This window comes from Notothenia coriiceps, unplaced genomic scaffold (genome assembly GCF_000735185.1).
Source record: "Notothenia coriiceps isolate Sejong01 unplaced genomic scaffold, NC01 NC01_scaffold00015781, whole genome shotgun sequence".
NCBI classification, from domain to species: Eukaryota; Metazoa; Chordata; class Actinopteri; order Perciformes; family Nototheniidae; genus Notothenia; species Notothenia coriiceps.
The window spans coordinates 475,695-499,799 of record NW_011348482.1 but is presented as its reverse complement, the minus strand read 5'-3'; the positions used below and the strand labels follow the sequence as shown (position 1 = coordinate 499,799).

Sequence of the window (24,105 nt, the reverse complement as noted above, 5' to 3'; positions counted from 1 at the left end):
TGTGTTTTTTACTTGGAATTAAGTCAAATTATTTGCTATTTCTTCAAAAATTGAAGGTTACAATTTTCAAGGGATTTTTTTAGTTGGATGGAATTAAATGAATGAGTTTTGACAATTTAAATACTCTAAATTGACTACCAAATATCAACAATATAAACTTTTTAATTATATAACTTTAATGAAGTAATGTCAGATTATTAAAGGACTGTATTATTTTTTTAGATTGTATATAAGTCCATGAAAAAAGGACCTCACTTCTAACTCAGTAAACATAATCCTGAAAAATGTATGGTTTTGAAGTATTTTCCAGTCTTCAATACAAACGCATGATCATTTTCTCACTGTGGCCTTATCTAGAGCAGCGGTTCCCAACCTGTGGGCCGCGGCCCCCTAGTTGGCCGCAAAGGCATTGCAAGTGGGCTGCCAAATAATTTCATATTTTTTCATTTCAATATTTTTATTTTTATTTATTTGTGTACAGACTAAAGCAGGGGTGGGGAACCTTTTTCCTCTCAAGGGCCATTTCAATTTTTTACAACATCCTCAGAGGGCCGTACAAATTATTGAACTCAACCTCTGCTTAAAAAAACAAAAATCACAGTCCATTCATTTTGCCTTTCTTTCATGCTGTGCAAAGAAAAGGCAACATCTTAATCCAGATATCTTACCATGACTCGTGCATGCATGCATGTGCACGGTTGTGGCATGACCACCAAAACAGAAAGATATGGACACAAGATGTGTGCAAATGTATATCCTATCCATGTGAACATGATTTAAGGGGGGGTGGACCCATCCTCGGGGTTCGGGGCATGCTCCCCTGGGAAAAATGTTTTGATTCTTAAGTGGGCCCTGTTTTTAAAAATGTTGGGAACCGCTGATCTAGAGTATACAAAAGATAATTATGTGTATGCTTTTTAAGCCATGGCTTGATCCCTTCCAATGGGTTGTCCGGTTATGGTGTGTAATTTTGTTTTACAACTTGAAATCTTCCGCTGTGTAATTTTAATTTTAATTGACATTTTGGCTGTCTAAAATGTTGACAGCAAGCTTTATTTCTATTACATTACATTCAAACTTTCCAGCATCTCTTACATTCTAAAAATATTCTGTCTTTAAGGGTACCACAACTAATAATACAAGAGGGAGGGAGACAGGGAAGAGCAGAGACAGCGTTTTAAACCATACAAAGGGATTAATCGATGGTTATAAACCATGTCCCAGACCAACAAAGGAGGGAGTCAGCACACAGTGAATGAGCAAGTAAGCAGCAGGCTGGTGCCTAGAGACAGAGGGCCTGCATCAATTGTGACAAGCATCTATCAGCCTCCGCTTTGATTGACTCCTCTGTTAAAACCATTTTCACTGGGATTGTCGACACAATAATGATGATTTAAAGCGAGGATTTGTTCCCCCGGGGAAGTTGTTTAGGTTCTGCTTCGAATCAGCAAGCTTGTGCATAATGATTCCGATATTCATTTTCTGTTTGGCTGTGGTGGAAGTTCTCAACAAATCAATAGGCTGAATTGAGATCTCTCCAAATGTGTTTACACTCTGAAAGCCTGTCTGAATTAATTGGATTGTTAAGAAATTGACTGAATTATTTAATGTTAAAGAAAACTGATGATTGCCTGCATAATGTTGATCCAAATGTCAATGATTTGCCGCTGTGTAGTTCTACCCCACGGAGGCCCTGCTGGCACTCCCAATTCGCTGGCCTTTAGCCTGACACTTTGCCAATGTCGGTGTCAGTTTCTCTTATCATGTAGAGGGCCAGAGAGCGAGAGGCACAACTAACACCGCACACATTTTCTTAGAGAAGAGGGTTGCACAGTCTTTGTTTGTCAGTTCCACAGGATGATCAAAAACAACTATTTGTACTCTTTCCCATAAGGCCTGTAACTTATGATTGTTTCCATTATCAATAATGTGTGCTGTTTTTTAATAAATCAATTAATCTTTGCAGTCTTAAATGCAGAAATGCTACTTTGTCACTGCGGCTTGATAAATGACTGGGATGATTATTAACATTTCCTGTAGACTGCTTGATTAATGGAGCAATAAAGAGAACTTTACTAGGGTTTAATATCTGTTAAAGTTAAAGTTTTTTAAAATAGGGATATATTAAACTCAGCAGGGAACAGCTGAATTGATTCCTTGCTGAATGAGGTCCTTCAGGATCTGAGTCTTTGGATTTTTGAGCGCGTTGATTCCCTCCCGCCTCCAAATCTTCCTCTGTCAGGTTCCTGCTAAATCCATTGATCAATATCACTCCCCCCCAGAGACTTCTCAGGTGGCCCTGTCTTTCACATAAGCTCAGGATCATACCAACGCCCACCTCCCCGAACAGAGCAGTTGAAATCCCTCAGGGGTCACTCTCATTACGCCGAGGGAAGCTCTAATCTTGCTCCTATATAGTTTCGTTCTTCTTTAGCGGGAATGAGAGAGGAAGACACTTATCTCCAATGATGAATTTACTCTAAGACGTAAAAGGGAAAATCAATAGAGCAGGGTTGTACAGAGGAAGGTTGTGACTGTGTGCGGGAGAAAGCACTAAATGAAAGTGAGATATTCAGTGAGCGTAGGGCACAGTGCTCTGGGGTGAAGTGTGTGACTCCCTCGGGAAGACGGGGGGTGAGGGGGAGATGTGTAATGGAACTCCAGTGACTTATGGGCCGGCCCCAGCACTCGATTGGTTTGTTTTTATTGACTGAGACCCCGGGTCCACTTGATATTTGAATAGTAAGGGGGAGAGGGAAGAGAGGGGAAAGGAACAAGGAGAAAGCCTGATGGCATTTTTCTAGCCCAAACCAAAACTAATCCAGTGTGTTCCATGTGGTTTAAAGGAAAAGGCTGATCATATACTGTATCACAATATGCCACAAAGCTGGTACTTGAAAAGCCCTATTAAATTGGCTCAAATATTCTGGCTCAAATGTTGTATTAAAAGAGAGAAAGTTATTTGGAGATTAATTCAGCCAACTCCGTCCTTGCACTCAACTGAAGAGTTGGATGGAGATTATCAGCAGGCATGCTCACAGTTAACAACCAAATAGGAGTACAATTTACATCAATAAAATAAAGATAGTTAGCTATACATGATTGTACATGATACAAAATATAAAACACACATTTATATATATACACACATGCATCCACACATTTATACTCATACATAGACTGTACACATACATACAATGTAAACAATACAATATCCCATTCACACAATTAAAAAAGACCACAAAAGACTTCAGTTCTCTCTATAAACACAAAAATGATGAACATAGTGGAGCATTTAGCGAATGAGACATACTGTATGCTTTCCAGAGGAGTGGTTTGAGACTAACAACAGTGAACATTGGAGATAGATCAGGCCAAATGCACGACTCCAAATGAATGATAATGTTGCTCTGTAATTGCTGGATGTGTAAATAAGCAACTGCTGACAAGGAAATAGTCAATGTTGTTTTCAGAGCTTGTTTTCAGAGCTTGTTTTCGCTGCTCCCAGGTGGCAAAACAAATCAATTGTTGCAGGTTTAAATGAAACACACTTTGCTGATGTTATCCTCTATATGAACTTATTTTCTGCAGGTCTTCAGTCTGACCAGGAACCAACCAATCTGGAGGAAAAGCTTGACGAGAGTCCGAGGATTTCAGTCATGCTGACGCCAGTATCCGAGGTTTCCTCCGTGGAGTTGGTCACCCTTTCCCCTCCTCAGATTTCGCCTTCCTCACAGCTCTCAGAGACCGCCTCGGACACCAGCGGCCCTGAAGTCCCCGAGGCCATCGATGCTGAGGGCCCAATCACTGAGGCAGGCAGCCCTGTGGACGCCTCCAGCATAAAGGAGGAGCCACGTACAGATGAGGACCCCGACTCCAACAAGAGCAAGGCTCACCTTCATTGTCCTGTCTGTAAAGTCACAGTCAACTCCACCTCCCAACTGGATGCACATAACAGTGGTATTAGGCTTTTTTACATATGTTACTGACCTTGAACAAATACATTTTAGACATTTACCGTTTCCCTAAAACAGCTCTCTGTTCTCTCCACCAGGTACAAAGCACAAACTGATGCTGGAAGGTCACAGTGTCCTGCCCCGGCGCAGGGGGAAGGTGGTGGCAGCTCGGGCAGGGTGCAAGAGCAAGAGGCTGGCCAGCAAAGGCAGCGTCGGGGTGCCCAGCAAGAACTTTCAGTGTGAAGTGTGTGAGATCTTTGTGAACTCAGAGACACAGCTTAGCCAAGTAAGTGTCAAGAGAAACACAATAATATGTAGGTTGTGTTGCATATTATGTATAGTTTTCCAATTAATAGACCATTGTGAATCGAGGACATTGTAAAATAAAAACTCAAGTCTGTACAAGTACATGTATGATATCTGGTATAATCAGATAAAGAAATGGTACAAACTTTTTGGTTATGAAGAGCTTTCCCTCTGGAATACCTCTCTGCTTTCTGTGATGTATGACGTGTATGCTGAGCACGGAAACGAGGGCTTGAGGAAGTCCTGCAGATTGGTCGTGGCAAACTAACCTGAGTATATTGAATTGAAGTACAGTTGACTCTGCAGGGAAGAGCACTCCTGCCCAATCACAACAGGCAGTGGAGAAAGAGTTGCATAATATTACCTCACCTCCACAGAATGAATCTGCCTGCTCAGTTAGCACTTACCTTACACGTGAAGAGATATGAACTTAGACCAAACTGACATATAATGTTACAATCAGAAAAGCTATCAGAAATGCTTTGCTTTAAAATGATAAAAATGCTTGATGCTAATTTGAAAGACCTTACATAACAACACAAGAGACCATTTTAAAACCACCTTGGCTTAAATTAAAGCAGCACTTTCATCTACAGCCACATGATTGCAGCCATTGAGTACATTCAAGCAGCAGCCATTTTTCCACATTAACATCACATCTCACAGATAACATCTGATGCCATGACTAACTGCAAAGCTCTTCAGTGAGCAGGCATTTATTTCACACTCATTATTGCAAGCTACTAATTTCTCCTGTATTAAATGTTCTGATTATGTTGGCATCGAACCAAGTTGGCGAGGTAATTTCTCCTCCTTTGATGTTCATTAAATACTACATCACATTTTCTTGGAAAGTTTGCATAAGCTAGAGTGTGGAAAAGATGCAGGATATGCTGGCGTGTTTGAACAACCGGCCGTGAATGCATTCCACCAGATTTATATAAACAACCTCTATCCCAGGAGAGCATAAGCCTGCCGGTACCGCAGCCAGAGGGAGATAGTGTGGCAGCCGTAGAAAGTAATGTGATGTAATGTATCTGCTCTTCAGTCATACTCAATGTGTATCCATTATTAATCAGCAGATACCATTTGAAGTTGTTCCACTGTGGTACAATAGATGCTTGTTAGCTCACTGACTGTGTTTTCTTCTGGTCTCGGCAGCACATGAATAGCAGAAGGCACAAGGATAGGCTGGCCGGAAAACCACCCAAACCCAAATTTACCCCCCACAGCAAGATCCAGCCAAGCACCAGCTTAGCGGTAAGTCTCAGCATAAAGACACAGACAAACAGAACACTGTCCCCCAAATATGCGCGCATGCACACACACTTAGGGAAGACAAACAACTCGTAATTGCCTTTCTCTTGCAGCAGATATGCTTGAACAGGCTGTACACGTTGGCATAAATTAAGTCTAGCTTGTAAACTAATGCATTTTTAAACACCAATTCATCTCCAGCTACAGTAAACTGATATGAACCTGACTCCGACAGGCATTCCGTTAAGAAACACACACATGGATCTCATTACTTTGGGCTCGGGGGCTTCTACAGTTTGTCTCAGCGAGGCAGCATGCTTGTGTGCCTGTATACTGTCATAGAGGTTAAGCACACTGTTGTTCTCTGTGAGTCCTCTCCCCCTGAGAAAGCTCTAAAATAGTTTGACCATCTCTGTCAACAGCAGCCTGAATCAGCACTCCAGATTAATCAATTCTTTGCTCCTGTCATAAACACACCTCTCTTTCTCCCCTGACTCCTCCTCCTCCTCCTCCTCCTCCTCCTCCTCCTCTTCTTCTATCATCCTCCAGAATGTGAGATGGAGTGGCTATGCGGGCCTGGCTGTGTCTGCCATGAAGAAAGCGTTCAGCCAGTACAATCTCACCTCCCTCTCCGTGCAGGTCAGTGACAGGAGAGTCTTGGGTGTGATTTATAATAAAACACGTTATTTATGTAGCACCTTTCAAACAGAGTGCTTTACATAAAAAACAGAACACAGTTAAATACAATGAATGAAACTAACTAAAGACCTTGTAAAAGTAAGGAAGTAAAACGAAGTAAGAAAACCATTATAGAACACGGCGAGTATAAAAAAGTAATTAAACATAAATAAAAGCCATTTTAAAAAAGTGGATTTTTAAAAGCGCAGATGGAACTCAAAGCCTGGCCGTGGGGCAAGGACTGTTCATGAAGAAGTCATGTTTATATTGAAGGGATCATTTAGTTTTCTTTTTCCCCACAATGTTTTACCCATTTATTCAATCAATTGATCAATCAATAAATAAAAAACTTTGATTGATTGATTATTCACTAATGCTGATCTCAATAGAGTATATATTTGGAAAGAGCTATTCCTAAGGTGGTATTCAGGCGCAAACAGGTCATATGAAAATCCGAAGAACTTGTGTGTGTGTTGGATTTTGCCTGTTTTTGAATTGGCATAGCCTATTTGCTCTTGTATACCACCATACTGTATGTTTCAAGTGCCCCTGATTTCTTGAAGAAATAAATGTTAGTGTAGAAAGTTGCAATGATCCTATTGTTCTTTCAGTAAGCTAAGAATCATCTAATTTAAGGTTTTTCCAATTCTGTTATGTGCACCGATAATTATAGGAGGCAGCTAAAAAATACCCTGATGAAGAAACTGATTATACAATCTGCATCTTAAACAAATGAACGTCTGGGTTTGTGATCAATTTCTGATCAATTCAGTTACCATAGTATCTTGTTTTCTTCAAATACTCATTTAAAATGTGTTGCTCTATCTGTAACAATGGTAACTATAGCTCATTGGTATTCTCTTTTATTTATCAAACTGACAGACAAGACTTGATCGCCCAGAACCAAAATTCAAACAATTAAAATAATTGTAATTGCACTTAGTTCCTTTTTTAATCATTAAACTATTTTAGTTGCGTGACAGACAGGTCTGCACATTACGCATATCAAATACTAACTCCTTATAGGCTTGAGAACGTTTATAGTTTGTTCATTCTCAGAGGAAAGCAGCTGTCAGTTTGGATTTATACTTGGATTAAAATGACAGCCCCGGGACACAGCTTCAAGAACTTATTAAAACATTCATAATTTTATCTGTGTGTTCCAAACAAGTTGTGCTCTGCAAATAAATGACTAAATATGCTACAAGGAAAAGGTGTGTGTGATAAGTGCTGTATTCAGCAATTCTGTTGAAAAACTATTTCCATCAATCTTATAACTGCTACTACGGCGCTGTGTGAAAGAGCAAACTACAAATGATTTTGATTGATAATGATTTTAATGAAAAAATTTCACTTTATGTCAAAAAGAATCTGAACCATCTTTTAACATCCAAGAGTTTAAAAGTTAAGTGTTGCCATTGTGAAAATATGCTAACGTGTGCACCCNTTATGTCAAAAAGAATCTGAACCATCTTTTAACATCCAAGAGTTTAAAAGTTAAGTGTTGCCATTGTGAAAATATGCTAACGTGTGCCCCCCCCTCCCCCCTCTCCAGACCAAACTGGCCTTGCAGAAGCAGCTGACCAAGAGCTTGACGACTGGCTTCCTGCCCAGCCCCCTCACCCAGCCCACCCTGTGCACAATGGCTAACCCACTGGCTCTGCGCCACCCAGTGGGCACCACCTTCATCCAGAACCCCTTCCTGGGCCCTGCACTGTTTCGGCCTGCCCCGGGGCCGCTGAGGGCCACACACACACCCTTCATCTTCTCCCCCTACTAAAGACTAAACGCCCTTCCCATCTGAGCTCCACCCTTGTCCCTTTACCAAACCCCAGGCCCTCCTTTAGTGTGTCCCACATGACAAGGCCACACGCAAACTATGCAGCCCGCCTGACTTATAATAGAGAGAGAGCACAAGTCCTCATGCTCAGTAGGCACTTATAGGCCTGACAGCTGTTCCTATCATAAAGGCCAAGATCCCCCATCATGCCTTCTTTCTGCTCCTCTTATAATGACCAAAGGAGCAGGACAGGCCTCCAGAGAGTGACTGGTGCACAGAGGCCGCTTTTATAGCCATTTCATGGGTCATCATGGTTTGGATTATGGATATTATTGTGTAATTTATTAGAGAACAAATATAGACAAGTCTAGATGTATGTTTAGTGTGGTTGCCACAAAAGAAGGTCCCTTTACTTGATGCTCTTTTAAAACGTTTTAACTTATTGGTTTGAGGGTTCAATGAAAGGTTGGAGGATCACAAGTCATTAAAGCAGCTGAACCAGAGGCTTCGTCCTGAATGGCTGGACAGGAGGGTGGCATTGATCAGTATTTTCATGTTACAAGCTTAAAGGATCATCATGTCTCTGATATGGTAATTATCTAAGAGTCCACACTGTGGGGGGTATGTGATGCTATATCTGTATGTTCATTTATTTAAAACCCCACCACCATTTTGCACCTCCAGCTGTTTTCTCAAGCCCTTAACTTTTCTTTCTGAGTCACAGACACAGTCATAGCCCCTCCAGACTTTTTTTCTCTTTCTGTATCCTCAGGTTTAAGCTCTCATTAAGATCAAGAAAAGGTCAGCTTGTCAACTTGACTTTGTTTCAATTTGCAAATCTGTCTTTGGAATTATTTTGTTCAGTGTGTCTTTTATGTAATGCAGTTAAACAGTATGTCTCGCCAAACTAGCGGTACGAAAACATGTGTGCAGCTGTGGATGTCTTACATTGAAAAATGCCATTATTTCTTCCCCCTTGTGGCTACTCATTTCCTTTCTCCTTCCCCCCACTCTCACCTCTTCGTTGCCCTTGATTTTTCTGTGGCGCGATGAGATGTGCATGAGATGATGATAAAGAGCATTGAAAGCCTCTCGCACTACACGAATGCGCAAAATCACACATGATAAAACACAATGGATCATTTAAAGACTTGCTTTCAGAGCCCCGCGGAAAGTTTGGATGAGAATGGGGGGTATTTGATTGACAACCTGTCGCAGTGTCAGCGCACAGCGTGGGAGGGAACAAAGCACAGTGCCATGGCAACCACATTAAGAGCACCTTAAAACTGATTTACAAAAGCAATGACAATTGTGTTGATATTTGCCTTTACTTTTTTTACGTTTTGCCCTAGGTGTATGTTTTTACAATCCCAAGTTAGATTGAAAGGGAAAAAAACAATCAGGTGAGAATTTACACGTTATGGTTCATTCATAACTAAGACAAGTCTCTCACATTTAAAGCAATACATTCTGTGAGTTTATGTTTATGATGTGTTTTTAGTGTGTCAATGGCTTTATCTATTCTATACCGTACACACACATGTATGAAGTACTCCAACACAGCCAAGGGTTCACTCTGAATTGAGGGGTGGTCCTGCCGGTGCTGGCCTTGATGCTTGATGCTCACGGTCCATCTCCACGACTCTGGACCAAGCTGTTCCGTTTAAAGCCGCTCTGAAAGGCGGCTTCAGCGCCATATGATGTTCCTGTTTCCCTTTTTAGTGCAGGAGAACTTTTGTATGACTTCCACTGAGCAAAACAACGTTACGTCAGAGACAAGTGTTATGGGATACATGTCACGTGCATCATCAACTGTCATATTGCTGTTCATGCATGTGGGCCGCCCCACCCCTCCCTCATTACCCAGGACATCTACTGACACTCAAACCCTCCCTCTGCCAGAATGGACTGTTGGCAAGATAGGAGCGTACATGTGACCCTTCCTTCAACAATCATACACAATCATGTATTCTTAAATTACAGTAATGGAGCAGATCCTATGCATTTCTCATTGTGCAATATGTATCGTTGTGTGTGATGCAACAGTGCCATCTGTCGTGAAAACCCTGTAATGCCATCCAGTACTAGTGCTTCTGAAAACCTTTGCTCCGTGTACCTTTCTGTTTAAGAACCCCCAAGTCCTTCTGGGTAAGCGAGGCCATACTGATGTGATTCTCCCAAGTCGCACTACTCAGTGAACCAGCCAGCCTTTAATCTTCATTGTTTGTTTGTTTCTATCGCTCAGTGGGAACTCTGACCTAAAGAACTGAAACCTTCTTAACATAAAGAATCTAGAGATGGAAATTATATGTAGAAATCATAGAGTAACTATAGAGATTTTATCAGAGTTGCTATTGTTATCTGTATCATAAAGAACTGCTATCATAGAAGAGAGTAGATTATGTTATTGTAGGCTCTGTGCGGAATACAGGGAAAGGAAAAATCCTTTGCTTTCTTTTGTTCTTTGTTTGTTTCTTTACATGTTTTTTTTTAAGTACAACAAAATGTATTTAAAACAAAAGTTTAATGAGTGAGTTTTTCTTTCCTTGATGACAGTGACGGAATTAATATTGTAATTCAAGGCCTTTTTACACAATATCCTAAAGTCACATTAGCCAGGCCTTCTCAGGGGTGACAGGTTGAGCAAACGTTAACATGACCATCCATTCAGGGTATCCCTCAATAGCTCTAGGGAGCAGGAAACACTGTACACATGGATGGATTGAAAACAGTCAGTGCTGTACCATAGAGAGGACAAGGGATGGATTTTGGACAATAAAGCTTTTAGAACTTGTACAAAAAAATGGTTTGAATGATTATCTGAATGTGTGTGTGTCCCTGCATTATGGGTACAAATGAAAAGCAGCATCCCACAAGGCTGTACTTTGACTCTTTGATATTTGAGCGGTTGTGTGTGGGTGTGTGAAGAAAAAAACCAAGAGGAGACCCAGGCGGAGTATTGATAATGAATCAACATGAATGCTCAGATTTGCAAAGATGCTGAGAAAAACGACTGTTTCAAAAAATATTAACCAGAAATTGAAAACTGAGTATATACAGCTCTCAGGAAATAAAACGGATTTGTATTGTGATCAATTTGTGCTGGCTTCTACGGAAGTGTGCACCTCAACACCCTCACAGAATCTGTTCAGCCCAAAGTTATTCCTTTTCCAGTTGTTTCATACAGGCAACTTGTGACAGCAGGGCTGGTGTTTGGCCAAGATACGATGGTGAATGCAAATGGCAACAAGTGTCTGAGCTCTCAATGCATCTGTGGCACACAGAGGAGTGATCAAATGATATACCTGAGTGGCTGATGTGCTTTAGAGCCTGGCTAATCTCCTTTATCTACAGATGATTCTCCACAGATGGCCATCGTAGAGTGAATTGTATTCTGGGATGGCTTTAGCGACTGCAGGAAGATCTGGTACTTAACGATGAATCCTCCTGAATTTTTCAACCGCAGCTGTTCGCTTGCCAACATGATACAGTGTTGCCCATCTCGGCTCATCCCTAAAGCCAACTTTATGCAGTGAAACTGAGCAGAGAGACATCTAAACATCTAATCATGTATTTAGCTCTGTATCAATTTTACAGTGTTGCTTGTTTATTTAAAGGAGAGCCCTTGTCCTCTATACGTTCTTTGTGGAAGCACATCGTCCAGGTCTGGTGCCAATCAAAGGGATCCACTAAAGTGAAATGGAAGAAGGACATGCTGACCTTGTTGAACTGTGACACTGGTGTGTATCCGCTGTATTGATCCATTATCTTATCTTACTTCTCTCCATAGAGGGATTGACACCCTTATCTCCTGTTGTGTGTCTTCCCTCAGCTCTAGAGTCAACCCTTGTATAATAAATCAAAAAAGACAAGGCCAGTCCTCGTGGTGCCACACTCAGCTTGATAATTATTGTATCGGAATTATCATGACAAATAATGTAACATTATTTCTAGTTAAAAATGTTATATTTTACAACAGAAGCGTTTATCTGCTGCTGATTTTTGTTTCATTTCTCAGGTTTGCTTTAAATATTGGACACTTGGTAATATGTATTGCTGACGTTACAGAATAGTATTGATCTTGTTTATTTCGGTAATACAGTACAATTATGTCTTAGATTCAATTATCAAATCTAAAACATTACTAGTCACTACAGGTCAATTCCTTTTTAGGGGTTATTATTTTATTGCATCTATGGAGTGTTATTCAAATAAAGCAGGATATTTTAAATTCAAACTCATTTTAAATCCTCCTAGCCTCACTGACATAGAAGTTATTACATCATTTTAGTGTTGAAGCATTTGACAAAAAAGGCGTCAATATTTCTGCACTGTTTGTACGTCAGGGACAAGGAGACAGATGATTGGAATGAATCAATTTGTTTTTCAGATCCCACATTGCCTTTATTTATTCCTTTATTGAGCTTAAGTTGTCTTTTTATTGACTATTGAGAGAAATTGTGTCAACATGTCCCCATGGATCCCCAGAGGTGTCAAACTCTTTCATCATATCACAGCACAAACTATGAGCAATAACTAAGATCCAATTATTGCACATTCTGACTTATCCCACATGAAATCCCCCTGTGCTTTTAGGACAAATCACCTGTCTCAGAGGCTCGTTGGCAGCCAGCATGACGACTAACATTTGACATAACTGATGGCTCCAGGGCTGCTGGTATTTCCAGCCCCCAGAATAATAAGCCGGATAGCACAGAGAATAAAGGTGGCACTGCCATTTAGACCGTATGTGTTCACTCCTGTGTGGAATTGTTTTGTTAATCTGGTGCCTCGTCGTGATGGGGACAGTGAAAAAAGGGTCAATGCAACATCTTCCAGGAAGATTAAATCTAGTTTACCTTCTAAAAAAAAACTGAAACAAGTGAGGGATAAAATGTTATCTATTCCCCCTGGGGGAGCAGGATACTCAGCTGCAGTCATAAGACACACAGTCATGCAACAGTAAAAGGGTATTACTGGTAAGGGCATCGCCTTGTTGCTTTGCTGCGACTGAGGCAAGCAAGTGTGCATTTCTCTTTTGTGGTTAGTGTAGTCTGAAGGAAGAAGAAGGTTCATAAATCACACAGGCATGTGACAAATCGATCCCCGCTCTGGCACACTCGCAGGGTTCCATGTTTTGTGTTGTGGATCTTTTTTTCTTTATGTGGGTCACTACATATGTTAAGTCCTTACACAGAAAGGCTTTGAAACGTATTGACAACTTCTCTTCCTTGCCTGTTGAGTGAAGTAACTGCTGCGCACTGGCTCTAGTCTAGTCATTAAAAAGAACATGATTGAAATGAGATGGTAAATGATAACACCCTCGGGGGAAACTCAGGTGAGTGTACCATCATTTCATAAATGTTCCACTTGAGGTTTTCTCATTATCTTGCATTAACCTATCCAGTCGATATGGCAGTGTGGAACTAGAAGAACATTTCCATTGCCTGGAAATCGTTGACATCGTCTGACCTTCAGTGTTTTCCCTGCCACTCACAGCCTGGTTTGAACAAAGCGAAGGCAGAAACAACAACGTTGGTCAGATGGATATAGAATGCCAAACTAATTCATGATACAGAAAATGTTCAATATGTACCTTATTCACTTTAGTGCATTGCAAAATGTTAAGAGACATTTACTCCTGAATGTTTGTCATGAATGTTTGACACATGAAAGACAAATAAATCTAATTTACAATGTACTATCATTGATTTATTAACATGTTAAGACATGTTTTAATGAGTCCTCTGACTGTACACCACCACTCTATACAAACGATGTTGTTTAGTGTTGTGAGGACGACAAACGCCTATTACTGACGTTTGATGCAACTAAATTGTCAAATCGGGGCTTTGATTTAAAGATTGTTGTAGCTTCAGATTAGATACAGAATAATGCAGAGATCCTACAATGAATCCATTGTATACGCATGGATATTTATTACCTTTAAAAGATAATTAATAAGCCCTTCTGAGTAGATAGAAATTGTTTTACTGGAATATCAGAGACATCTACTGGCTATGAAAAATACTACAACATAAATTAAAGCTGCAAGCACCAAAGAATGGGACAGATTTTAGATCTGGTACAAAATGTGATGTATATACATCAAAAAATGTTACGAGATCTAAAATCTGTCCCATTATTTGGTGCTTGCAGCTTTAATTTATCTATAAATGTTAAGGCCTTCAAAATAGCAATTTACTTTTAGGAAAAATAATAAGAAATACCTGATGGATAGGCCCTCCACTCTGACTGTTGTTGTTCGGGCCCTAATTAACTATACTAAAAGTCATTGACTGGGATTGGGTTTATTTGTAGATTTGAGTTTTACTCTCACTTAACTTGAGACGGTAACAAGTCGTTTTAGCGGAACATAAAAAATAAAAAACTACTAATAACCACATTTTAATGTCACAACTCTGACGAAAGGGCTTTTGTAATAAAACAGTCGTGCTGTGTCTAAATACAACCATTAATTCTGGTTCGGCACAGAAAAAAATATTTATATTGTTTACAAAAGCATGCAAACAAATATCAAGTGAACACACACAAAAGCTTGAATCACAAAAAAAGTTGCATGTTTGATACATAGTGTTAATGACCTGAGGCACAAACACATGAAACAAATACTACATCAACACATTTCCTCTTTTTAGTCATACAAACAATAAAAGCTGCTCATTCTTTGACTCATGTTGCACCCGAACTAACAGTTATATGGTCTACTAATGAATAGGAGTTGTATTCTACATCTTACATAAACATATACTAGCAGTAACTGACGGATTATATGATGAGCCATGTTATTTATGCTAGGACGTTTTACTATATAGATATTGCCTATGTCTTTCATGTTTCACAAACAGAAAAAGAAATAGCACCTGAGCCTGCAGAAACCACCTTTCATTCAAACAATGGTTATCTTGTATTTACATTTCTAAAGCCTGTACAGAAGGCAATATGTGGTGAGGAATGTCAAACATTCAATCAACTGCATCCAACAGTGAATTTCAGCAAATAACAAATATAGTGTAACAAATCTCCAGATCAACAAACAGCACAGTTACTGTACATCAATCATGTATCAATAATCAATCACCTTTAAATCTTTTACAACATGTGAAATTCAGCATTTGTGTGATTCAATAAGTAGGTAACATTAGGTAACTGCTGCCTTTTTGATTAAATCTGTGTAGTAGCCAGTGTACATGTGTGCTCGATCATACGGTATCTATACAGTGGGCACCATGATTCTCTGAGCTTGACTGGTTAAGTATAAATGACATGTTGATTGTCAGTAGTTTAGGAACTAAATAGTGTGGATCCAAAACATGAATCCTGATGTCAACAGCTGTTATTGTAAAGAATGTGGATGAATAGTTTGACCATATACCAAGTAAAAGAGGGTTGAAAAACAAAAGCAATTTGCTTTCATAAAATTCTTAACTGATAAAAGATCAGCGGTTTTTTCAAATTTAAGATAAAAGTGTTTCACCAAGATACCAACAGTGCTCACTGTATATAAATATTATTTATACAATCACCCTGCCTTTTTGTCATCTCAGTCTCCTAATTATCCTTCATATTATCAAAATACTTTTTCAGCCAAGCTAAGATCCCTTTAACCTTCTTCTTCTCCCTTGTTCCCTTCTCTTTAACGTGACAACAGTGTCTGATAACTCAGCTGTCTGTGGAACCACTGCCCTTATTCTTATTGCGACTGAGTGGGAAAGTGGACTTGCTCTGAGGCTGGGTCATTTTGCTGGCCAGGTAGACGAAGGGTTCGATCAGGGTTCGGCGTTCCACCACTGACACCTCCCACAGACGCACCTTCTCATTTTTTGCCCAGTTCTGAACCATGTTAGAGTCCACTCTCCTCTCATCCTGCTTGTCCAGCTTGTTACCCAGCACAACAATGGTCACCTGTGGATCAGGGTCAACAGGTTAGTCCCATGTCAATGTAATCTACTGTCGACATCAGTGCATTTTGTCTCAATACTAGCATGAAAACAGCTATGGCAGGTTGTCTATTGGGACTTAAAGAGAATCAGGAGTAAATAACATTCAACTGTGTTCAGTCTTTACCTCTTTCTTGTCTCTGTGACGGTCAATGTCCTTCTTGAGGGCCTCCATCCGCTTAAAGGACTCTTTACTGTCAATGCTGTAGACCAGTACAAAGCCATCTGCAAAAGTATAGTAATGTCGAGGAAACTCCATCCCATCCCTGAGTCCGCGGGTGTCATAGAATCGCACCTGCTCTCTTGTGCCACGATCAGTTTCTATAGAGCCGATGTAGATGTCTTCCAGGGTCTCCATGGGCTCTGAACCTAAGCATGCATAACAAATACAGGTAAACATGGTGTAATACTGCGAGAAAAATAAGACATTATAATTAAAACATAAGTGAGAACTTTTAAACTTTGAAGATATCTACCTGCAAAAAAAATGAACATTATCCTTCATGACTTCAATATTCAAATAATATATGCTTGTTTAATGTCTGTTCCCTAATGATTACTAAGTGCATGTTAGATAACTTAACCCTAAAAGTACCAGTATAGCAGGAATATGAATTGCTATCAATATAGTGCATCAGAGACGTGTCAATAGGGTTCGTTTGAACGAATACATCAAAAGTACATTCTTATCATTCAAAAGGAATACCTGCAACATGGTTGGCATACAGCAGTTGTTCCAGTACAGCCGTTTTACCCACTGCAGCCTGGCCACAAACAACCACCTTGCAGCTTTTTCCCATGGCTTATTCTCAGATCGGAATATCTGTGTTTCGGAGAAGGCACACAGGTGGAAAAATGTCAAAAATACTTTATAAGCGACAGTGTTTAGTGCATACAAAAAGCATGCGTTTTAGGTAGCAACATTGGTAACATATGATGGTGTTATAATCATCGACTGACTAAGAGCAAATAAAGATTACCAAATATAACATTAGTCAAGCTAATATTATTACGGTAACGCTAGCTAGCTGAGTATGCTGACGTGTTTACAGTGTATGAACTGAAACATTAGCATAGCATTAGCTTTCGGTGAAATCCAGGAACAGTATTTTATATACCAAGGTAATGTAACGTGAAACTGACTAACCCGAATCAATGTCGTGTAATCAAAAATAGAGAGACACGGGTGTTGGCTACATGCAAGGAGATATGTATAAACATTGGTTTTATGTTTTACTTACAAGCAAACTGCTCTTCTTTCCTAACGGGCTACTTCCTGTTTACACTGTACGTAACGACTGCAGTAAATGGCCCCGCCCCTCCCCATTGACGGCAAAATGGCGAAGGAGAGCTTTGATGAAGTGAACATGGACCCTGATATGGATCTGCTGAGTGACGAGGAATTAGAAAGGTAATACAAATTGTAGCCGTGTTGTCAGCAGCAGAAAAACACATTTATCGAAGCGTATTACTGACATGTGTGATAAGATGCCCTTCAAGCATTAATTCTCTTCGCATTTCGCACCATGTAAGCTAACTAGCGCGCCACCGCTGTACCGCTGAATGCGGGGTCTCGTTTAGCTTGGCTGTCCTCCTCTTTTAGCTAGCTCCTGTGCTGGATTTCTGCTTTACAGCCAGGCACATTGTTCTATCCATGCATTTTTCTCACGGTTCACCAAGATTGAAATATTGCACTCTTTTGCAGTATTATCAGTAGGAAACTTCCAGAATAACTAGTTAATGACCTCTCCTCTCACTGTGTGGTCGTGATGTAAAACCCATACAGTCTATGTGTAAAATATGACAAGACTTCCAAAAAAAGTAACGGCCGTGGCCCACAGCATGGCGTCAGATGTTGCTGGCTTTGCTCCTTGTCAGCTTCACAAAATAGACTACGTGTAGTAATTTATGCCCTGCCTGCTTGTTAGGCTCTTTCTATGTTTAGCTAACTTTCCAGCAAGCTCTCTAATGCACACTGTCAGTCACAATCCTGGACATGCTCTCTTTACACATGCTTATTAAGGTGATGACTACACTTTTGAATTCAAGGAGCTTTTTTGGCATGGAAAGTTGAAGAACAATGTTGCCAAAGCATCAAGATATTAAGGATATATGTCCATGTGGACACTACACAAATGACAGTGATCAGTGATGTGTTAATTAACACAACATAGAGATATCAATTATGTACACTATAAATATTGTCAGCAAGACATGTCACATGTCACTTTCTCATGGGAGTAATTAATTTTTTTAAAGGCCATTAAGCTGTCTTAAAGTGTACCTTGTTAAATTAAAGTCGGTCCTTATTTTATCAATCGTTTGCCAATGTACAATGAAGTACATTTCTGTTTTAGAATCTCCTGTCAAACAGAAACTACATTGTACTCTTTTGGTTGCCAGGATTTGTTGTGTCTTCCTTTTTAAATATTTCTGGTCACTGAGCCTATACTGGTTTGGGATCTGTCTTGTCTGCCTTCAATATCTGACATTAGAGGGATTCTATAACATCATTATCCCTTTTAGGGCCAGATAACTTTAAAATCTACATTTAGTTTTTTCTTTCCAATGTTCCAAACAGGCTTCTTTGAATTGCTTTATTTTATGTCTTTCTGTCCACTTTAACACAGGGATGCAGAGGTCTTCAAGGAGCAAGGCAATGCCTTTTATATCAAGAAGGATTACGCAGAAGCATTCAATTATTACACCAAGGCTATAGGTAATTCAAACAATGTGGGACTTTCTTCCTGTTAGTCGATGGGGTTATTCAGATTTTCCTGTTTGAATAAGAAATAAAAGTTTGAATTCTGTCTGTCCTTGATAGGATGTCAATAACTTGTTTGTTATACAGACATGTGTCCAAAGAATGCAAGTTACTATGGAAACCGGGCAGCCACGCTAATGATGTTGTGTCGGTACAGAGAGGCTTTAGAGGATTCCCAGCAAGCAGTACGACTAGATGACGACTTCATGAAGGTGGGTTACATTATATTAAAGGACAAAATGACTCACAGCTTGCAAACACAATTATAAGTGTCATTTTTGTTTCGCTTACATACACTGTTACTCAGCATCTTTACTCATTTCTTGCTAAGAGATTTCTAACATTTGTCCTAAATGCTGTAGACAATGCATAGAAAAGGGACATCACCGCTTTTTGAAATAGCAGTAATATGTTGTATACAAATTTGGCTTTTTTTTCATCTTTAAATTGTTGTTTATTGTGCGATGTGGCTCCTCAATACATTTGTTATAAAACCACACCCCTATGTAATACTGCATGCCTGAATTAAAGTATGTGGTTAAGATATGCTTTAGAGATTTTACCATTTCAAGATTTTTGTTTAATAGATGAATACTTAAGAAATATCACATAACCTGTCTTAAAAGGGTTGTTGCTAACAAATTACTTAATGTGTCTACAGAGGTTGTCAGGGATGTTAGGGGTCATCACGTTGGAAACCTGCTCCTGTGGTTTGTTTATAGCCCAACATAAGCTTTTTTGTTCCAGTGATTCTCTTGCTGAACAACATTTGTCCTTATCATATACCTATGTTGGCCAAAGAGGTTATTTTCTGCTGTTATCCAAAACTGACAATAACAATGTGTTGCATTACAAAGGTTTAGGATAAAGCTAGTCATGGTTTAATATTACTTCTTTGAACCAGGGAATTGAGTAAAGTTATCAGCTTAGTTTGTAAACTGTAAATCTTTTACCCACAGGGCCACCTGCGAGAGGGCAAGTGCCACCTGACGCTCGGCAATGCAATGGCTGCCAACCGCTGTTTCCAGAGAGTTCTGGAGCTGGAGCCTGACCACGGCCCGGCTCAGCAGGAGGTGAGACTGACTCAGTTTGACAGAGCGTGAACTGACAACTTTGACATGATTTTCCACTCTCAGACTAGCTTTGGCCAAGCTAGTGCAAATAAAGTGGAAAAAGGCTGATACTTAGCAGCTTAAGACAAGATAAACTAGAGATGGTGTTAATTCTCAATGAGACAACCATGAGGACAGTTTTAGGTTATTGACACCAGAATGCTGCTTGCATTGTCCTGGTTTTACAAACGCTAAGCATGGCACAGAAGAGAGGCCATTGGTAGCTGTTTAGCAATACATCTACTACAGGTCTTTGAATTTTTTACCTGACTACCACAAATTCCTTACAGGTCAAGAATGCAGAGTCCATCCTTGAATATGAGAGAATGGCAGAGATTGGATTTGAGAAGAGAGACTTCAGGATGGTAAGCTACACATTAGTTACAATCTAATGATCCCATTTGTGTGGTTGGTATGTCACCAGTAACACAATATGTGATTGTGTCCAGGTTGTTTTTTGCATGGACCGTGCCTTGGAGTCAGCTGCAGCCTGTCACAGGTTTAAGATACTGAAGGCAGAGTGCTTAGCACTGCTGGGACGCTACCCTGAAGCTCAATCTGTGGCCAGGTAAAGCAGTCATTCTCACAATTAAAAGGTACAAATGAACAGTTTTCGCTTGGGCCCTGCTCCCATTATGGATGACATTTTACTATCAGTTGCTAAAAGTCTCATCGCTGCGGGGGAGCATATATTAAACATTTAAATGCTTTTTTCAGATGTGATCTCAACCTTTAAACATGATGACACAAAATGCTATGTTTTTTGTTATTTCTCCTTTGGTGTCATTTTTGTATTTGTGCTTTTTTTTCACCATAAATAATGTTTTTTTGTTCCTGTTTAGTGATATACTTCGAATGGACTCCACTAACGCTGATGCTCTGTACGTGCGAGGCCTCTGTCTGTACTATGAGGACTGCATTGAAAAGGCTGTCCAGTTCTTTGTTCAAGCCCTGCGCATGGCACCTGACCACGACAAGGCTCGGCTCGCATGCAGAGTAAGTATTATTAATCAAACATATTACAAATAAATTGTGAATTCCCTCTCATCTAATTAAGTCCTATTGAAATTGATGTTACTGTGGCCCAGAGTAGCGTTTAAGGTTGTCCTATGTCTTCTCTTTCCAGAATGCAAAAGCACTAAAAGCCAAGAAGGAGGAGGGGAACAAGGCGTTCAAGGAGGGGAACTTTGAGGCAGCCTGTGAGCTTTACACTCAGGCCCTCACAATAGATCCCAACAACATCAAGACTAACGCCAAGCTGTTCTGTAACAGGGCCACCGTTGGATCGAAGGTGAGGAGCATGCACAGGACAGATGCTACTCATTTACATCTGACAAGGTGTTTTGTGTGTCAAACAACTGTACAGGTCATCTTATCATCTTCTGTGTCTATTTGCCTAAAGCCACTGCAAACACATGTGTTGCTAAGGGGGTATTGTAGCTAGGATACTTGTAATTGCAAATGAGTCATTAGATTTGTAAATATTGCATATGAGACTGACAAGAGGAATAGGGAAAAGAGACACACGTTTCTTTAGATAAAGGTAAGCAAAGAAATATGATCAACCTTACAAAAATTACAGAACTGCATCCAATGAATTAGTATTGATAATAGAAGTTTGATCAGGCAATAATTGATATTTAAGTAAACAAGTTATACTTTGTGTATAACACACACATTCACACCCTAATATAGTTATTCATATGTAAGCACAGGCATTGTTATGGTCGCCATATTATACGATCTTCTGTCACATGAAGAGAATAGTCGGCCATCATTATTTCTCTCTCTGCCCCTCTCTTGCATTATCACACTTCTCTCTTTTTCTTTAAAGCTAAATAAACTAGAACAGGCCATTGAAGACTGCACAAAGGCCATTAAACTGGATGAGACCTACATCAAGGCCTATTTACGGAGAGCACAGTGGTATGTCCCAGTTTTTCTAACTTGGTTGTTAATAGAGAGATTATGTTTTGTCGTACTTTTTCTTCAAACAGAGGACATTATCATTATCTGCACTTCTCATATTGTATTGTTCAAACTGGACTGAGAAACAATTTCACATGTGTGCTCTCTGTGCTGCAGCTTCATGGACACAGAGCAGTATGAAGAGGCAGTGCGAGATTATGAGAAGGTTTACCAGACAGAGAAGACAAAAGGTGAGAATCCAACCCCTCTTTTTTGACAGCTGATTCAGTTTCAGCATTTTTTAACATGTCCTGTCTTTTTATGTTATCCTCTAGAACATAAGCACTTCCTGAAACAGGCCCAACTGGAGTTGAAGAAAAGCAAGCGGAAAGATTACTACAAAGTGCTTGGAGTGAATAAGAACGCCACAGAGGAGGAAATCAAGAAAGCATACCGCAAACGGGCACTTTTACACCACCCAGGTACTTAACTGAACAGAAAAGTTCCTGTAAAAACAAAGCAATCATTGTGCAATTCAGCGTATACTGCTCGGTATATACATGTATGTTTATTTCCCTTCTCCTTCCCATCAGACCGTCACAGCGGAGCTAGTCCTGAGTTGCAGAAGGAAGAGGAGAAGAAGTTCAAGGAGGTGGGCGAGGCATTCAGCGTGCTGTCAGACCAAAAGAAGAAGACACGCTATGACAGTGGTCAGGATCTGGAGGATGACGGCATGAACATGGGAGGTCAGTTCTGGGCGATTCTTGTGGTGCGGAAGGTTGAACAGAATAAAGGGAACGTCTGAGCTAATAAACCGCCTTTTTATTATTATTAAAAAGCAATCTCCATGGTGAGAATATGGCGTGAAAGTTCTCTGCGATTATGTTAATTCTTCCTTTTTGCCTCCAGCAGACTTTGATGCCAACAACATTTTCAAGGCATTCTTTGGAGGCCCAGGAGGTTTTAGTTTCGAAAGTCAGAAATGTGAGTTGAGTTTTTAATCTTTTAACCATTTAAATTTGATATCAGATATTGACTTATCTGTTTTACCTTTCAGCATCTGGTCCGGGAAATTTCTTCTTCCAGTTTGGTTAATCGGAGGAGGATTTGTCTACCTAAAGAGTTACTACATCAGGACTTTTCAACAATATCAACCCCCGACCCACCATGCGTATTTAATGACTGGCTAATTGCAAGTCAGTTCCCTGTCTATGCCATTGACTGAATGAATGCAACCCAATGACCACATGCAACAAGTGATGTACAGGCCGTATTGCAACGAGACCAAGTGCACAGGATGAGTTGATAGCATTACTGCTTTTAAATAGTTTTTTATTCTTTTCAGACTGAAACACACTTTAAAGATAGTAATGGCTGCCAACAATGGTCCAAATACTTTCTGATAGCAGAGATTGTGCAGCTATCATATCAGAGCTTTTAGGGATCCATACAGGAAGTGACATCCTTAGGAAACTTTGGAGATGCAACTAAGCCAGCTTTTATCCAGCTCACCTTACTGCTGAGGCGGCACTCTGCATGAAAGTAATAACTTGTTTAATGATTTCTGAAGCAAATCATTTAGACTGTCTCTGTAGAGGCAGACAGTTGGCTGCTACAAATTTGCACTAAAAACTGCCTTCTTGTCATAAGCCAATAGAAGCTCTTCAGCGTTTAGTTTTAAATTCACAGCTGGTGTCTAGACCTCCACTCGCAATACAGCTGAAGCACATTAGAGAGATGGCAGCAGAGACAGCGGTGCTGCCTTTGTTGACGGCAAAGTCCCCCTCCCTTCGTTGCCACAAGTTTTATGTTTGATGTTGCCATTCACAGATTGCTGAATTGTACATTTTACTGGAATGTAAAGTGTTTATTTGTGATTTTTATTTTTTTTATTTGTATATTTATTGTAAATTTGCTGTCTAACAGAACCATTGGTGTAAGACGAGGACACTTTTCTCTTAAAGGTTTGCAAGAGTTTATGATCAACCCTTTGACACAAATTCAGGAAGATAATTGTTTTTGCTTGGCCTGCACATAATATTATGCTGAGATTATGCTCCATGTGTTCATTGACTGTGAAGCAAGCTATCAAATGTTACTCAATTCAACATATGACCATAAGAAAATAACCTATGTGTTTGCTATTGTCTAAGAAAGTCAGGCAGTGTGCGATGGTTTATACCTGGTAAAGTTCAGTTACTTCCTGATGAGTGTTGTTGTTCTATTGGTGTACTTAATGAAGAAAAGAAAAGCAACCTCATCTTTACTCATTGTTTTTGCCCTTATGGTGAGACCATCCTCTTTATCCTTAAAAAAGTACCAGCCAAGTCAATAAAGTTGGTCTCTTCTGGGTTTCGTCTAAACTGTTTTTCTTTCTTTGAGT

At 39.9% G+C, this 24,105-nt stretch overlaps 3 protein-coding genes across 5 annotated transcripts in view; 2 read left to right on the top strand and 1 right to left on the bottom strand.

Moving 5' to 3' along the window:
- Window positions 1–11,253, top strand: part of znf385c (zinc finger protein 385C) — a 56,792-nt gene extending 45,539 nt beyond the window's left edge. The window contains exons 5-9 of the mRNA XM_010775468.1: window positions 3,592–3,960; window positions 4,055–4,242; window positions 5,424–5,522; window positions 6,069–6,158; window positions 7,753–11,253. Of these exons, the coding sequence (XP_010773770.1) occupies window positions 3,592–3,960; window positions 4,055–4,242; window positions 5,424–5,522; window positions 6,069–6,158; window positions 7,753–7,977 (971 nt within the window). The 3' untranslated portion in view covers window positions 7,978–11,253. The remainder of the gene's footprint in view (window positions 1–3,591; window positions 3,961–4,054; window positions 4,243–5,423; window positions 5,523–6,068; window positions 6,159–7,752) is intronic.
- A 3,116-nt stretch (window positions 11,254–14,369) lies between these two features.
- Window positions 14,370–17,267, bottom strand: nkiras2 (NFKB inhibitor interacting Ras-like 2). The gene is made up of 4 exons (XM_010775464.1): window positions 17,180–17,267; window positions 16,645–16,761; window positions 16,066–16,307; window positions 14,370–15,903 (listed from the first exon to the last, which is right to left on the bottom strand). The coding sequence occupies exons 2-4, from the start codon at window positions 16,736–16,738 to the stop codon at window positions 15,661–15,663; spliced, it is 579 nt and encodes a 192-aa protein (XP_010773766.1). The 5' UTR covers window positions 16,739–16,761; window positions 17,180–17,267; the 3' UTR covers window positions 14,370–15,660.
- Window positions 17,267–24,074, top strand: dnajc7 (DnaJ (Hsp40) homolog, subfamily C, member 7). Of its 3 annotated transcripts, none has more exons than XM_010775467.1 (14): window positions 17,267–17,349; window positions 18,569–18,657; window positions 18,763–18,914; window positions 19,662–19,775; window positions 20,105–20,179; window positions 20,264–20,382; window positions 20,657–20,810; window positions 20,941–21,105; window positions 21,649–21,740; window positions 21,900–21,973; window positions 22,058–22,204; window positions 22,316–22,468; window positions 22,632–22,706; window positions 22,780–24,074. In XM_010775467.1, exons 3-14 carry the CDS (start codon window positions 18,792–18,794, stop codon window positions 22,815–22,817), a joined length of 1,329 nt encoding a protein of 442 aa, XP_010773769.1. In that variant the 5' UTR covers window positions 17,267–17,349; window positions 18,569–18,657; window positions 18,763–18,791; the 3' UTR covers window positions 22,818–24,074. The 3 variants fall into 3 exon arrangements, with proteins under 3 accessions (XP_010773769.1, XP_010773768.1, XP_010773767.1); XM_010775466.1 differs by having other exon boundaries at window positions 17,273–17,349; window positions 18,790–18,914; window positions 22,635–22,706; XM_010775465.1 differs by having other exon boundaries at window positions 17,273–17,349; window positions 18,790–18,914.
- The last annotated feature ends 31 nt before the right edge of the window (window positions 24,075–24,105 follow it).